A 12,818-nucleotide genomic window follows, 5' to 3' on the forward strand; every position below is an offset into this window, starting at 1 on the left:
AAAAAAAAAAAAAAAAAAAAAAAAAGAATGTTCATGTAACTTGGGCAAAAACAACTGGGGAGATGTGTGTAGCAGGGGCCTGCAGGACACTGAGAGGCCGGAGCGGTGGCTCTGACTCCCAGTGGGTGAGACAGAACATCTTCAGCAGAGAAGAGACATTCTCACAGGACCGTCTCACATGGTACTGTGAGCCTGGATGGCGGACAGGCAGTGAAGACAGACACAGGGGGACCAGGGAGGAGGCCGCTGGGGTAGCGCAGGCAAGAGACCACGGCAGCTGGATGAGGGCAGGGGTTGGGGGAGCAGAGGAAGAAGGGGAGAGAAGTAGCAAATCCCGGGCTCGTTGGGAGGTAGAAATGGCAGTGTTTGCTGAGTCACTGGAAGCAGGGCTGAGAAAAAGAGAGGAATCAAAGGTGACCACTGCAGGCAACTGTGAGGCTGCCGTTCACCACAGAGGAACAGGGGACCTCTGGAAGGGATGAGGAGGTGCTTGCTTTGAAAGGGGCATGTTAAGCGGCATGCCTTTTGGATATGAAGTGGATGGGCAGTTGCTACGTGAGTCAGGAGTTCAGGGGAGAGGTCCTGGGAGGACATACAGATGTAGGAGCTGGCCGGGCACAGTGGCTCACACCTATAATTTCAGCACTTTGGGAGGCTGAGGTGAGTGGACTGCTTGAGCCCAGGAGTTCAAGACCAGCCTGGGCAACATGGCAAGACCCCATCTCTACAAAAAATTAGCCGGACAGGGTGGTATATGCCTGTAAGTTCCAGCTACTCAGGAGGCTGAGGCAGGAGGATCGCTTGAGCCTGGGTGACTGACGCTGCAGTGAGCCGAGATCGAACCGCCACACTTCAGCTTGGGCAACAGAGCAAAACAATAACAAAAACAGTAGGAGCTAACATACAGCTGGTGTTTCAGGCCACCACTGTGCATTTTATTTCAAGGACAAAAAGAAGCCCAAGTCATCGCTAGGGCAAAGGCAGCCCTCCGTGATCTGCCCCAACTCTGATTCTCCTCATGTGCTGGGCCCTCTGCCCAGAGCTCCCCTCCCTCTTCTCTTCACACACTGGCTCCTTCTCTCCTTCCGGTCTCAGCTTACATGAGGCCTCCTCAGTGGCACCTTCCGTGACCACCTACCCCAAGGGCCCTCTCTTCTCTAGGGTTCCAGGGGATGGCTGTCTGCCCCGTTTCCTTCCTTTAGTGTATTTTTCTTTTCTTTCTTTCTTTTTTTTTTTTTTGCCCAGGCTGGAATACAGTGGTGTGATTTCAGCTCACTGCAGCCTCCACCTCCTGGGTTCAAGAGATGCTCTTGCCTCAGCCTTCCAAGTAGCTGGGATGACAGGCGCCCACCACCATGAATGGCTTTTTTTTTTTTTTTTTTGAGATAGAGTCTTGCTCTGTCGCCCAGGCTGGAGTGCAGTGGCACAATCTTGGCTCACTGCAAGCTCCACCTCCCAGGTTCACGCCATTCTCCTGCCTCAGCCTCCCAAGTAGCTGGGACTACAGGCGTCCACCACCCCGCCTGGGTAATTTTTTATACTTTTAGTAGAGACGGAGGTTCACCGTGTTAGCCAGGATGGTCTCAATCTCCTGACCTCATGATCTGCCCGCCTCGGCCTCCCAAAGTACTGGGATTACAGGCGTGAACCACTGCGCCCGGCCTAATTTTTGTATTTTTAATAGAGACGGGATTTCACCATATTGACCAGGCTGGTCTGGAACTCCTGACCGCAAGTGATCTGCCCACCCCAGCCTCCCAAAGTGCTGGGATTACAGGCATGAGCCACTGTGCCCAGCCAACCTTTAGTATATTTCTCATTCTATAGCATGAACTGGGGGATGTGCTAGTTTTCTGTCTCTGACTATCCCTCACACACATAAGCATCAGAACAGAAGCACCCCAAGAGGGGAAGGGGAGCCTCCCTTCTCAACCCCATGGGATCCTCAGCTCTAAAACCCATCACGGAAGGCCCTGGACATTTGCAGGCTTGTAAGCAAGGACCATGTCAGTATCAATCATCCTGGGAAAAGAATCTCTATAAAAGTTTTATACGCAAGTACACGCTAATAAAACTAAGACCATTGAGAAAGCTGCTTTTTGCCTCGGGAACGCCTCCGCACCTTTTCACACCCTTGTGGCTCTCCTCACGTCTGCCTGAACACTCTCACCTAAGCAGATGTGCGAGTCCAGCTGCCTCACGCCCGCTGTCTTTTCTGGGCATCTTTACAGCTACCGTAGCAGGTTTTCCTCTGTAAGTGAACGTGCATCATCCTAGCTGAGGTTTTTAAAGGGAGGACTCGCTGCCTGTTGGAATATATGAAATTCTGATGGTGAAACAGCCTGTTGAGCTAGGTAGGGCCTTGGCAGCTTCCGTATGAGTATAGTATTTCTAAAAAAAGCTGTTGAGGGCAGGCATGGTTTCTCATGCCTGTAATCCTAGCACTTTGGAAGGCTGAGGCAGGAGTATTGTTTGAGCCAGGAGTCCGAGACCAGCATGGGCAACACAGCGAGACTCGCATCTCTACAAAAAAAATTTTTTTTTAATTAGCTGGATGTGGTGGGGCACACCTGTGGTCCCAGCTACAGCTCAGGAGACTGAGGCAGGATGATCGCTTGAGCACGGGACTTGGAAGCTGCACTAAACCATGATTGCACCGCTGCACCCCAGTCTGGGTAACAGAACGAGATCTTGCCCCCATCCCCTCAAAATGTGGTCATATCATAGACAGGTTAAAAGCAAAGCAAAGTGACTGGGTTAAAAGGGGATTTAATTCTGGTGAAGAGCAACAACACCGCAGTGGTTTGAGGCTACACCTCTTGCATCAGCCAGCTTTGCTTTTGAAGTTAAAGAAGTTACTTCTTTACTGATGCTGAAGAAGTTAAAATTACACAGTAGGGCCTCAGTTGCTTAATCTGTAAAATGGGGGTAATACTGTCAACCTCAGAGGGTTCCTGAGACCATGTAAGCACTGAGCGCAGTGCCTGGCACACGTCAGCACTCTGCTAATGGCAGCTGGGCTCCCGTTTCTGCACACAACCCTGTGCTTTTTTTTCCTTTTTGAGACAGTCTCGCTTCATCACCTAGGCTGGAGTGCAGTGGCAAGACAAGTTACTGCAGCCTCAACCTCCCAGGCTCAAGCAATCCTCCCACCTCAGCCTCCCAAGTAGCTAGTACCACAGGTACGTGCCACCATGCTCGGCTCATTTTTAAATTTTTTTTTTTTGTAGAGACAGAGTCTCACTATGTTGCCCAGGCTAGTCCCAAACTCCTGGACTCAAGCAATCCTTCCACCTCGGCTTTCCAAAGTGCTGAGATTATAAGTGTGAGCTACCACACTGGGCCAACCCTGTGGGAACTTCAGCAAATGACAGAGCAGTGGTAAGAACACTGCTGAGGGGCCGGGCGCGGTGGCTCACACCTGTAATCCCAGCACTTTGGGAGGCCAAGGTGGGCGGATCACCTGAGGTCAGGAGTTCCAGACCAGCCTAGCCAACATGGTGAAACCTTGTCTCTACTAAAAATATAAAAATTAGCCAGGTGTGGTGGTGGGCGCCTGGAATCCCAGCTATTTGGGAGGCTGAAGAAGGACAATCGCTTGAATCTGGGAGTGGGAGGTTGCAGTGAGCCAAGATCACGCCACAGCACTCCAGCCTGGCGACAGAGCAAGACTGTCTCAAAGAAAAAAACAAAAGGAACACCGCTGAAGGAAGGAAAACAGGACCTGGAGTTAGGACACTTTGCTGACGCCCCACTGTCTGGGCTATCAGAACATGGGGCTGCACGTTGGTGCCATTCAACACAAAGCATGGAGTCCCTTTTTTTCTCTTCCCTGTGTACGTCTGTGGTTGCATTTACCTCTGGAATTACTCCACATTCAACGGCTTGATGAATCTAAAAATATTTTTTCTAACGTGGCTTTATCTAATCATGCCTCCTAATGGCCTGCACCACTATGTCTGAAGTATTCCAAAGTGTCTATTTCTGGCATTGGTAAGCCTGCCAGGGAGATATCAGGAAGTTAAAAATTGCTGTTTAAAACGTTTACCAGTTAAGGGGTCCAAAAAGAGAAAGAAAAGGTGCAAGGAGCCATTTCTGTATTTTCTTCATCATCTAAACTTCTGACCTGTTAACAGGTTTACCTGTGGAGGTCTCCTCTGCTAGGAGGAAAATTTCTGAGGACGGGGAAGAGTCCCCCACATGACAGGCAGCTAATGAATGTGTCAGAATTAGATAGTCATTCTTTTTTTTTTTTTTTCTATTCAGGCATTTTGCCAAGAGGCCATAGAATTCAGTGCTTTGTGGTCTGGATGAATTCAGGTCTTGAGGATCCTGAAGCATATACAATTTGGGGGTGACCTCTTTTAAAAAAGGAACAGAACAAAATAAATTGAGACAGAATCTCGCTCTGTCGCCCAGGCTGGGGTGCAGTGGCATGATCTCAGCTCATTGTGACCTCCGCCTCCCATGTTCAAGCAATTCTCCTGCTCCGTCTCCTGAGTAGCTGGGATTACAAGTGCACACCACCATGCCCAACTGATTTTCGTATTTTTAGTAGACACGGGGTTTCACCATGTTGGCCAGGCTTGTCTGGAACTCCTGACCACAAGTGATCCGCCAGCCTCAGCCTCCCAAAGTTTTGGGATTACAGAGTGAGCCACCATGCCCGGCCAACAATATGAATGTCTAAAAATCAAGTACTGGGCTCTATAAAGAACCCACATAAAAGTAAGGCCTTGAAGTGGGGCTTTCAATGCCTCAAGACGAACCCTCCCTAGATGTCCTGAGATGACTTCTGGAAAGAGATGGGACCAGGCCCAACACAGATAAGAAACGGTGGCTTAAAAATAAAATCAATTTTGGTCCATCAGTTGCCTCATGGGAGTTTGTAACGCTATATTCAATTTGTCAAGCTGCACATTTAGAAACCCAATTCTTCTTTAAACTTTTAAGTGCAACCTACAAATCTTATTCATCAGCATCTAAAGCCTGCGGTTCTGAATGATCATTTTTAAGCGGACTTTTGCATTCAAGGTCTTCACGAGCCTCCTGTGGGATCCTCATAAGCACGTGGGCCCTTTGCTGTCTGAGCGGGAGGGGGCAAAGACGGTGGCACCCTCTCCCCCATCGCAGATTGTAGTGGGGTGCCAGGGGCCTTCACTAGGGAACCCCAATCAATGCCATTTTCATGTGGGGGGAATGTCCCCAGAAAGAAAAGGAATTTTGTCCATGCTCTGAAACCTCAGCACAGCCCAAGGCCTGCCGGACAGCTTCCAATATGTGCCAGGGATCTGAGAGGTTGAAGACCGGGCCTGGGGTCACTTAGAAAACCCCTGGCAGAGAGGAGAGGGGACAGCACTGAGGACCAGTTCCCAAGCCAGGGCTGCTCAGGGGACGATGGGCAGGAAAAGCCCAGGGGAACCTTGAAAAGCTACCCCATCTCCCTTCTCTCGGCCCTGGAGGGTGGATTAGGATTAGGCAAAGCAGTTCTGGGAGGCTGGGAGGAGGCCCTTCCTGTAGGCCTGTTTGCATAAGAAGCTGTGGTCAGTCACCTCCTTCCTGCAGGCTGGGCCGGGGCTGTCACTGTGTGCAGCTGACATGAACCTCGAAGCCGACGCTGAAGCTCTGAGACCAGGGCGGTGGTGACGGGAATTATAAACGCACCTCCCCCACCCCCAATAGCAGGGCAGGGAGACTGAGGTCCTCAGAGACCACTCGCAAAACAAGGCAATGCCCCGGCTTCCTACAGCAGAATGTTGGCACTGGGTTCAAATCCCAGCTCCTCCACTTATGAGCTGTGTGACCCAGGGCCAGGTACATGGCCTGTCTCTTTAGCCTTACTTTCCCATCTGTAAAATGGGGAAAGTGAGCATCCCTACCTCTACTCCTGTGGGGTTCTGTAGGACTGAAGTCAGCCTGGGCGACAGGGTAAGACCCCATCTCTACAAAAATACAAAAAATAAGCCAGGCATGCTGGCGCACACCTGTAGTCCCAGCTACTCAGCAGGCTGAAGCAGGAGGAGCACTTGAGCCTGGGAGGTCAAGGCTGCAGTGAGCCGAGATTGCACCACTGCACGTCAGCCTGAGCAACAGAGCGAGACTCTGTCAAAAAATTTTTTAAAAAAAGATCGAAGGAACACTCCTGCTGTGTAGCACATAAAACAGGTTCAAATAATAAGAGCTTATATTTGGGAGCTGTTTCTATGTGCCAAGACCCCTGCTAAAGTCTTTCACCTGGATTACATCAAACTAGTAAGGGAAGTACTATTAATGACAACAGGCCTCAGGTAGCCATGCTTTCTGTGCTGGAAAGAATTCTGTGAGTCATTACATTCACTCTTCATTCCTTTGTTCTTTCATTCATTCATTTATTCATCCCTTCCTTGTTCATTTAACTACTCTCACAGCACCTACTGTGTTACAGGCCCTGGACTCAACACTTTGGCCAAGGAAAAAGGCAATCAGTTCCCGCCCCCACCAAGAAGCCACGGTCTGCTGGGGTAAGGGGATGGGGGGCAGTTATAATTCTGTGCTGTGAATGTGGGATGGAGCACCCCCAGGAGGAGGCTGTGGGGCTTCCGGGGGCAGGAGAGGTTCTTGGAGGATGTGGTCCACACTGAGGTCTCAGCAAAGCAGAAGCCAGCATCTACACACCTGCGTGAGTCCCACTTAAAGAACACGAAGATGACCTTGATGGCACTGGGGAGCCACAGAGGGCTGTTGAGCAGAGGCTGCTCACTGGCTCCTTTGAGTGACCCTGCCAGGCAGGCACACTGAGGGCTTGTGCAAGGGCGCTACATATGAGGTCCTGGGGAGGGGTGTGCAGGAGAGGGGCAAACAGGGTTTGGGGTGGGAGGGCAGGACCAACGGCTCACATTTCTAAGCTGAGCCTGGGCAGGTAAGGCCTGGGAGGTAGCAGCCCACCACCATCAGCAGAGAGAGGCTGCGCCAGCTCAGCTCCTGCAGGAGGAGAACGCTGCACCCACTGAACCATGGAAGACCTGTGTGCTGTCCACGGTGCCTGGCAAGGGGCGGGGGGCACTTGTTACAAATGCAGAGTCTCAGGCCCCACCCCAGAACTGCAGAAGCAAAACATGCATGGCAGCAAGATTCCCAGGTGATTCAAGCGCACTCAAGTTGGAAAAAAATTGTAGGGAATGCCATTTTAGTACGTCCCCTCATAAGCCTATGATGGGGTGCTAGGCAATGCATCAGGGGCTCAGCGCCTAGAACCTGAAAGTGGGAGGGGCCTCCAACGGCATCGTATCCTCCTCCTCACACAGCACCTGGGCCCCCACCACACTCAGATTAGACCCTCAGGATGGGGCAGAATATTAACAGCCCCATTTGCCAAATGCCTGTGAACCCAGCTTAGAGCTAAATTGCCCTGCTTGCACCTGCTCCTTTTTTTCCCCTAAAGATGGGGTCTTACTGTGTTGCCCAGGTTGGTCTTGAACTCCTGGACTCAAGCGATCCTCCAGCCTTGGCCTCCCAAAGTGCTGAGATTATAGGTGTGAGTCACAGCGCCCAGCCCACTGCTCATTTTTAATGCTCAAATCAAATCCCAAGTGACCATGCTCACTTTCCAGATGAGGAGATCGGCTCAGAGAAACGAAGTGACCAGCCCGAAGCCACAGAGCCAATAGCATGAAGGATTCTAATACAGCTGGACTCCGAAGCCTGGGTTTTTGCCTCTGCATCTCTATGCAGGTAGAATATGAACCTAGAGTTCACCACTCAAGCTTGGATGGACCTAACATCAGATGCATAACAGTAAGCCCAAGGCGGTTTGTTTCAGGGCTGGGGACTCCACTTGCTGGAAAACTGTCTTGAGGACAAAGGGGCTCTGCCTTCCCACATCCTCCACAGTGAGCTCCATAGTGGCTGCCTCTACCAGCGTAGGTACCAAGCACCTGGTGCAGAGCAGATGCTCACGAACTTTTTAAGAGACAGGGTCTCGCTCTGTTGCCCCGGCTGGAGTGCAGTGGTGCACTCAGAGCTCACTACAGCCTTGAACTCCTGGGTTCAAGTGATCCTCCAGACTCAGCTACCCAAGTAGCCAGGACTACATGTGTGCATCACCACACCTGGCTAATTTTTAAACATTTAGTAGAGAAAGGGTCTTGCTATATTGCCCAGACTGCTCATGAACTTCTGAAGGAACAAGCAAGGCATACCCTTGACACTCTATTTTCCAACATCCAGAGTCCATATGTGCCACTCTGTTAGACCTCAGTGCCTGGCCGACTTGTGTCACTCTACACACTCCTCAGCCTATGGCCCAAGGAGGTTTCACCTTGCCCTGACTGAAACCACCCACCCTCCATTCCTGCCCTTGGGGGATACTGAGCTGACCCCAGGCCCCAGGCCCTTACTGCTCTGGGGGGAAACATTTGTATGTCTGGTCTTTGGCCACAGCGATTGGCTCAGACTCAGGTCTGTGACCCCATCAGGGCCAATGAGAAGCCAGGTTGACTCTTCTGCTGGGCTCAGGTTCTCTCCCCTCCACTGGGCTTGGTGGGCTAGATGTGTAATGAAGGTATAAATCTTATTTGTCTTTAAGTCGGCCTTGGATGCAATCAAACTGAGACCAGAGGCCACAACAACCAAGAGAACGTCAGAATCTGAGCTCTTGAAATTGACTTAAGAATAAAATATACTGGATTAACAATACACCTGTGTTTAGACACACAAGAGAAAGTGGACATTTATATGTCAGTTTCCATAAAACCTAGGGGAAATTTAAGTGTGTTTACTAAGAAAGAAGCTTTTCCTGGAGTATTAAAAGGTTTGTTTCAAAGTTTCAACAAGCTATAACCTTGAGACTCTGAATGCTTATTTTAGGAAACTACATCTGTTAGAGACCCTGTCTCTAAAAAATGCACAAGCATTAAAACAACTACAGTTGGTTGGGAATGGTGGCTCATGCCTGTAATCCCAGCACTTTGGGAGGCCGAGGCGGTTGGATCACGAGGTCAGGAGATTGAGACCATCCTAACATGGTGAAACCCCGTCTCTACTAAAAATACAAAAAATTAGCCAGGTACGGTGGCAGGCGCCTGTAGTCCCAGCTACAGGAGGCTGAGGCAGAAGAATGGCGTGAACCCAGGAGGCAGAGCTTGCAGTGAGCCGAGATGGCGCCTCTGCACTCCAGCCTGGGCAACAGAGTGAGAGATTCTGTCTCCAAAAAAAAAAAAAGAAAGAAAAAACTACCACCCTCCCCCCGCCGCCACTCAGCACTCAAGGAAAGAAACAGGACAAGAAATTTGCAAGGGCATGGCCCCACCCAGCACCCAAACCCACTGCCGACTTACCGAATGGTAGGCTGGTCTCCACTCAGCTGCTTAAATCTCCGATGGAGCTGCTCGATCTGATCTGATGAGACTGAGAAGTGGGGAAAGAGAGAAAAACAAGACAGAAGAAAACATCACTGACTGTCAGAGGGAGGCTGCAGGTATTCTTCTGCCCCATCCCCACCGGCTGCCACACCCCTTCTCAAAGCATCTCCCACCATGGCAAAAGTGAGTGCTGGGTGAAGCAGCAGAAAGGATTTCCCATTCTTCCCAGAAACACAGCTCTGCAGTGATCAGTTCCAACTGCCTTAGTAATAATAATACAACTATTACTAATAGCTCCAGAGACAGGGCAGTCATGAAGCAGGCCATTCTCCCAGCCTCTGACCTTCCCCAGCCCACTAAAGAGAAACTTTGCTTTCTGAGGCAGGGTTTCACTTCCATCACTCAGGCTGGAAGACACTGGCACGATCGGCATCTCGGCCCACTGCAGCCTCTACCTCCTGGGCTCCAGAGATCCTCCCACCTCAGCCTCCTGGGTAGCTGCAACTACAGGCATGCGTCACTATGCCCGGCTAATTTTTGTTTGTTTGTTTTAGAGAGACAGGGTTTCACCATGTTGCCCAGGCTGGTCTCAAACTCCTGGACTCAAGCAATCTGCCCGCCTCGGCCTCCCAAGGTGCTGAGATTGCAGGCATGAGCCACCAGGCCCAGTCAAGAGAAAATTGCATCTGGTTGTCTGACCCTTCCTCTTCCACTCCAGAAGATGAGTTTTATCCTAGCTGAGAAAGGGGCTTTGTATAGTCACAGACTCGGAGTCAGATGAGTAGCGAGAGGAAATAAGGGTTCAGGCTGGTGGTGGACATGATCTGGGAAACCTATACTGAGAAATGTATGGAGAATCTGGTGGAGCAAAGAAATGGAAGGACTCCAATCTGGGTGACGGGGTAAGACCCTGTCTCTAAAAAATGCACAATATTAAACAATGATCTGCTTTTCTCACTTCATTACCAAAACAACTCAGTGAGTGAGTGGATATTATCTCAGGTTTTTGTTTGTTTGTTTGTTTGTTTGGAGACAGAGTCACACTCCATCACCCAGGCTGGAATGCAGTGGTGCAATCTCAGCTCATTGCCACCTCTGCCTCCATGTTCCAGTGATTCTCGTGCCCTGGCCTCCCAAGTAGCTGGGATTACAGGCACATGCCACCACGCCCAGCTAGTTTTTGTATGTTTAGCAGAGACAGGGTTTCGCCATGCTGGCCAGGCTGGTCTTGAACTCCTGACCTTGAGTGATCTGCCCACCTCAGCCTCCCAAAGTGCTGGGATTACAGGTGTGAACCGTCATGCCCAGCCTTTATCTCAGTTTTATAAGTTGAAAACTGCAGCTCAGAGAGCACTTAAGATCCCACAACACACAGAGGCAGAGCTGGGACTGAACTCTAAGTCTGTGCGACCCCAAAGCCAGCCTTCACCACGAAGTAATATCGCCCGTCTGCCCAGAGTACCTTGGCGCTCAAGGCCTTTAGGTCTGGTTCCTGGGGACTATACAGTTCACACAAACCTTTCCAAAACACGGGCTGGACTGGGGAGCTGTGACCTCCCACCTCAGTCCTCCCAGCATTCCCTACCCCTAAGCCCTGTTTTGCTCCTGTTACAAAGACAGTTAATTTCTGGGGTCAACTGGTCACCTCACTTCCTGCTCATTGTTTTCTGGCCTCAGGCTCTTCAAGAATCAACAGCTCAGGATTCTCAAGCATCTCCAGCAGCTCATCAAGGCTGCCAACCCGGACTGAGGGCTCCCTACTTCCTGTGGGCACAACTTCAACGATTAGCTCATCTCTTCCTCCCAACACTCTAGGAGGGGGCTGTATCCTCTTGTTACAGATGTAGCCACTGACACTTGGAACGGTGAGGTGAATCATCAAAGTGCAATTTCTACCTTTCTGCAGGAAAACATGGCCATTTATATCATAGGTATGTCAGCAAGGACACTGGCATACTTCATGGCCTAGCAATTCCACTCCTAGGTAAATACACAAATAATGCATACTTCGGTTCACCCAAGCATGCGTGCAAAGATGTCATGGCGGTGCCATTGGAATCGCCCTAAACTGGAAACTACCCACATGCCCAACAATGGCAGAGTAGAGTGCTAATGTGTAGTAGAGTCAAGCAACGGAATAGCACACAGCAACGAAAATGAACAATACAGATAATCACAGACCAGAGCAGCCAGACACGAAAGTGTACACACTTTATGATCCTATTTGCATAAAGTTCAAAAACAGGCAAAACTCAACTACAATGTCAGAGGTCAAGATAGTAGCTGCTCTTAAGGGAGGCATCATAGATGATGCTAACATTATAAATGACTTTTGGAGGATGAGATAAGGAGGAGTGACTTGAATGGAGTGCAAAGGGGAGTTCTGGGTACTAGGAATGTTCCATTTCTAGACCTCCATACACTTTACATAGTTGTGTTCTCGGAAACCTCAAAGAGCTGTCTGTATGCTTATGAGTGATGCACCGCTCTGGATGTGTACTAGATCACGACAAAACATTTACAAAAAAAAAAAAAAAGTGTTGGTCTTCCCTGACTAAAGGAGATCTGGGAAGAAAAAAGAAAAAAGAATAAAAATTTTTAAAAAATTGTAATTCCACTTGGCAGAAATGTATCCTAAAATAATAGACGCAACAGGTACAAAAATATGAATACATAAATGTGTTCAACTTTGCAGTCTTTAAAATAGCTTAAAATTCGACTTGCCCTAAGTGACTATCAAAAGCAGATTGGGGCCAGGTGCAGTGACTCACACCTGTAATCCCAGCACTTTGGGAGGCTGAGGTGGGCAGATCACTTGAGGTCAGGAATTCGAGACCTGACCAACGTGACGAAACCCCGGCTCCACTAAAAATACAAAGATGAGCCAGGCGTGGTGGTAGGTACCTGTGATCCCAGCTATTTTGGAGGCTGAACCAGGAGAATCGCTTGAGCCCAGGAGGCGGAGGTTGCACTGAGCTGAGATCGTGCCACTGCACTCCAGCATTGGCAACAGAACGAGACTGCCAAAAAAAAGCAACGCAAAAAACAGATTGGTTGAAGACTTTTTGGTATGGTTAGCCAATTTTTTAAGTATACCGCCTTTAGAGTGCAAGAGGGAGGAAAAAAATTTTTTTTTAGGTATACTGCCTTTGATAGTGACAGTTGTGTATTTGCATAGAAATACATTCCACATACACTGCCTAAAAACAGCTTGCTACCAAGAAAGCGCAACTCTATGTTGTGGAAAAGACATAAAAATATACAAACGTGTTTAAGTAATTTAAAAATCCTAGAGTTATTTTCCCCGAAATAATAATTAATTATTTCTCATCTCAATACCTGGATGAAAGACTGTTTTGCTTTTGGTTCGTCTATATTTTCCAATTTTTCTCTAATGTACAATGTACATGTATTAGTCTTGGAATGAAGTTTTTCAGCCTACAACATGATCCCATCTGGATGGCTGAGAGATCTCAGAAA

General features: G+C 49.3%; 1 protein-coding gene across 1 annotated transcript in view; it reads right to left on the reverse strand.

Annotated features, from left to right (window-relative positions):
• Positions 1-12,818, reverse strand: part of TESC (tescalcin) — a 63,154-nt gene that overhangs the window by 29,635 nt on the left and 20,701 nt on the right. Inside the window, 1 exon segment of the mRNA XM_023204268.3 lies at positions 9,315-9,384. Coding sequence (XP_023060036.1) covers positions 9,315-9,384 — 70 coding nt within the window.

The sequence above is a fragment of the Piliocolobus tephrosceles genome, chromosome 10 (genome assembly GCF_002776525.5).
Source record: "Piliocolobus tephrosceles isolate RC106 chromosome 10, ASM277652v3, whole genome shotgun sequence".
NCBI classification, from domain to species: Eukaryota; Metazoa; Chordata; class Mammalia; order Primates; family Cercopithecidae; genus Piliocolobus; species Piliocolobus tephrosceles.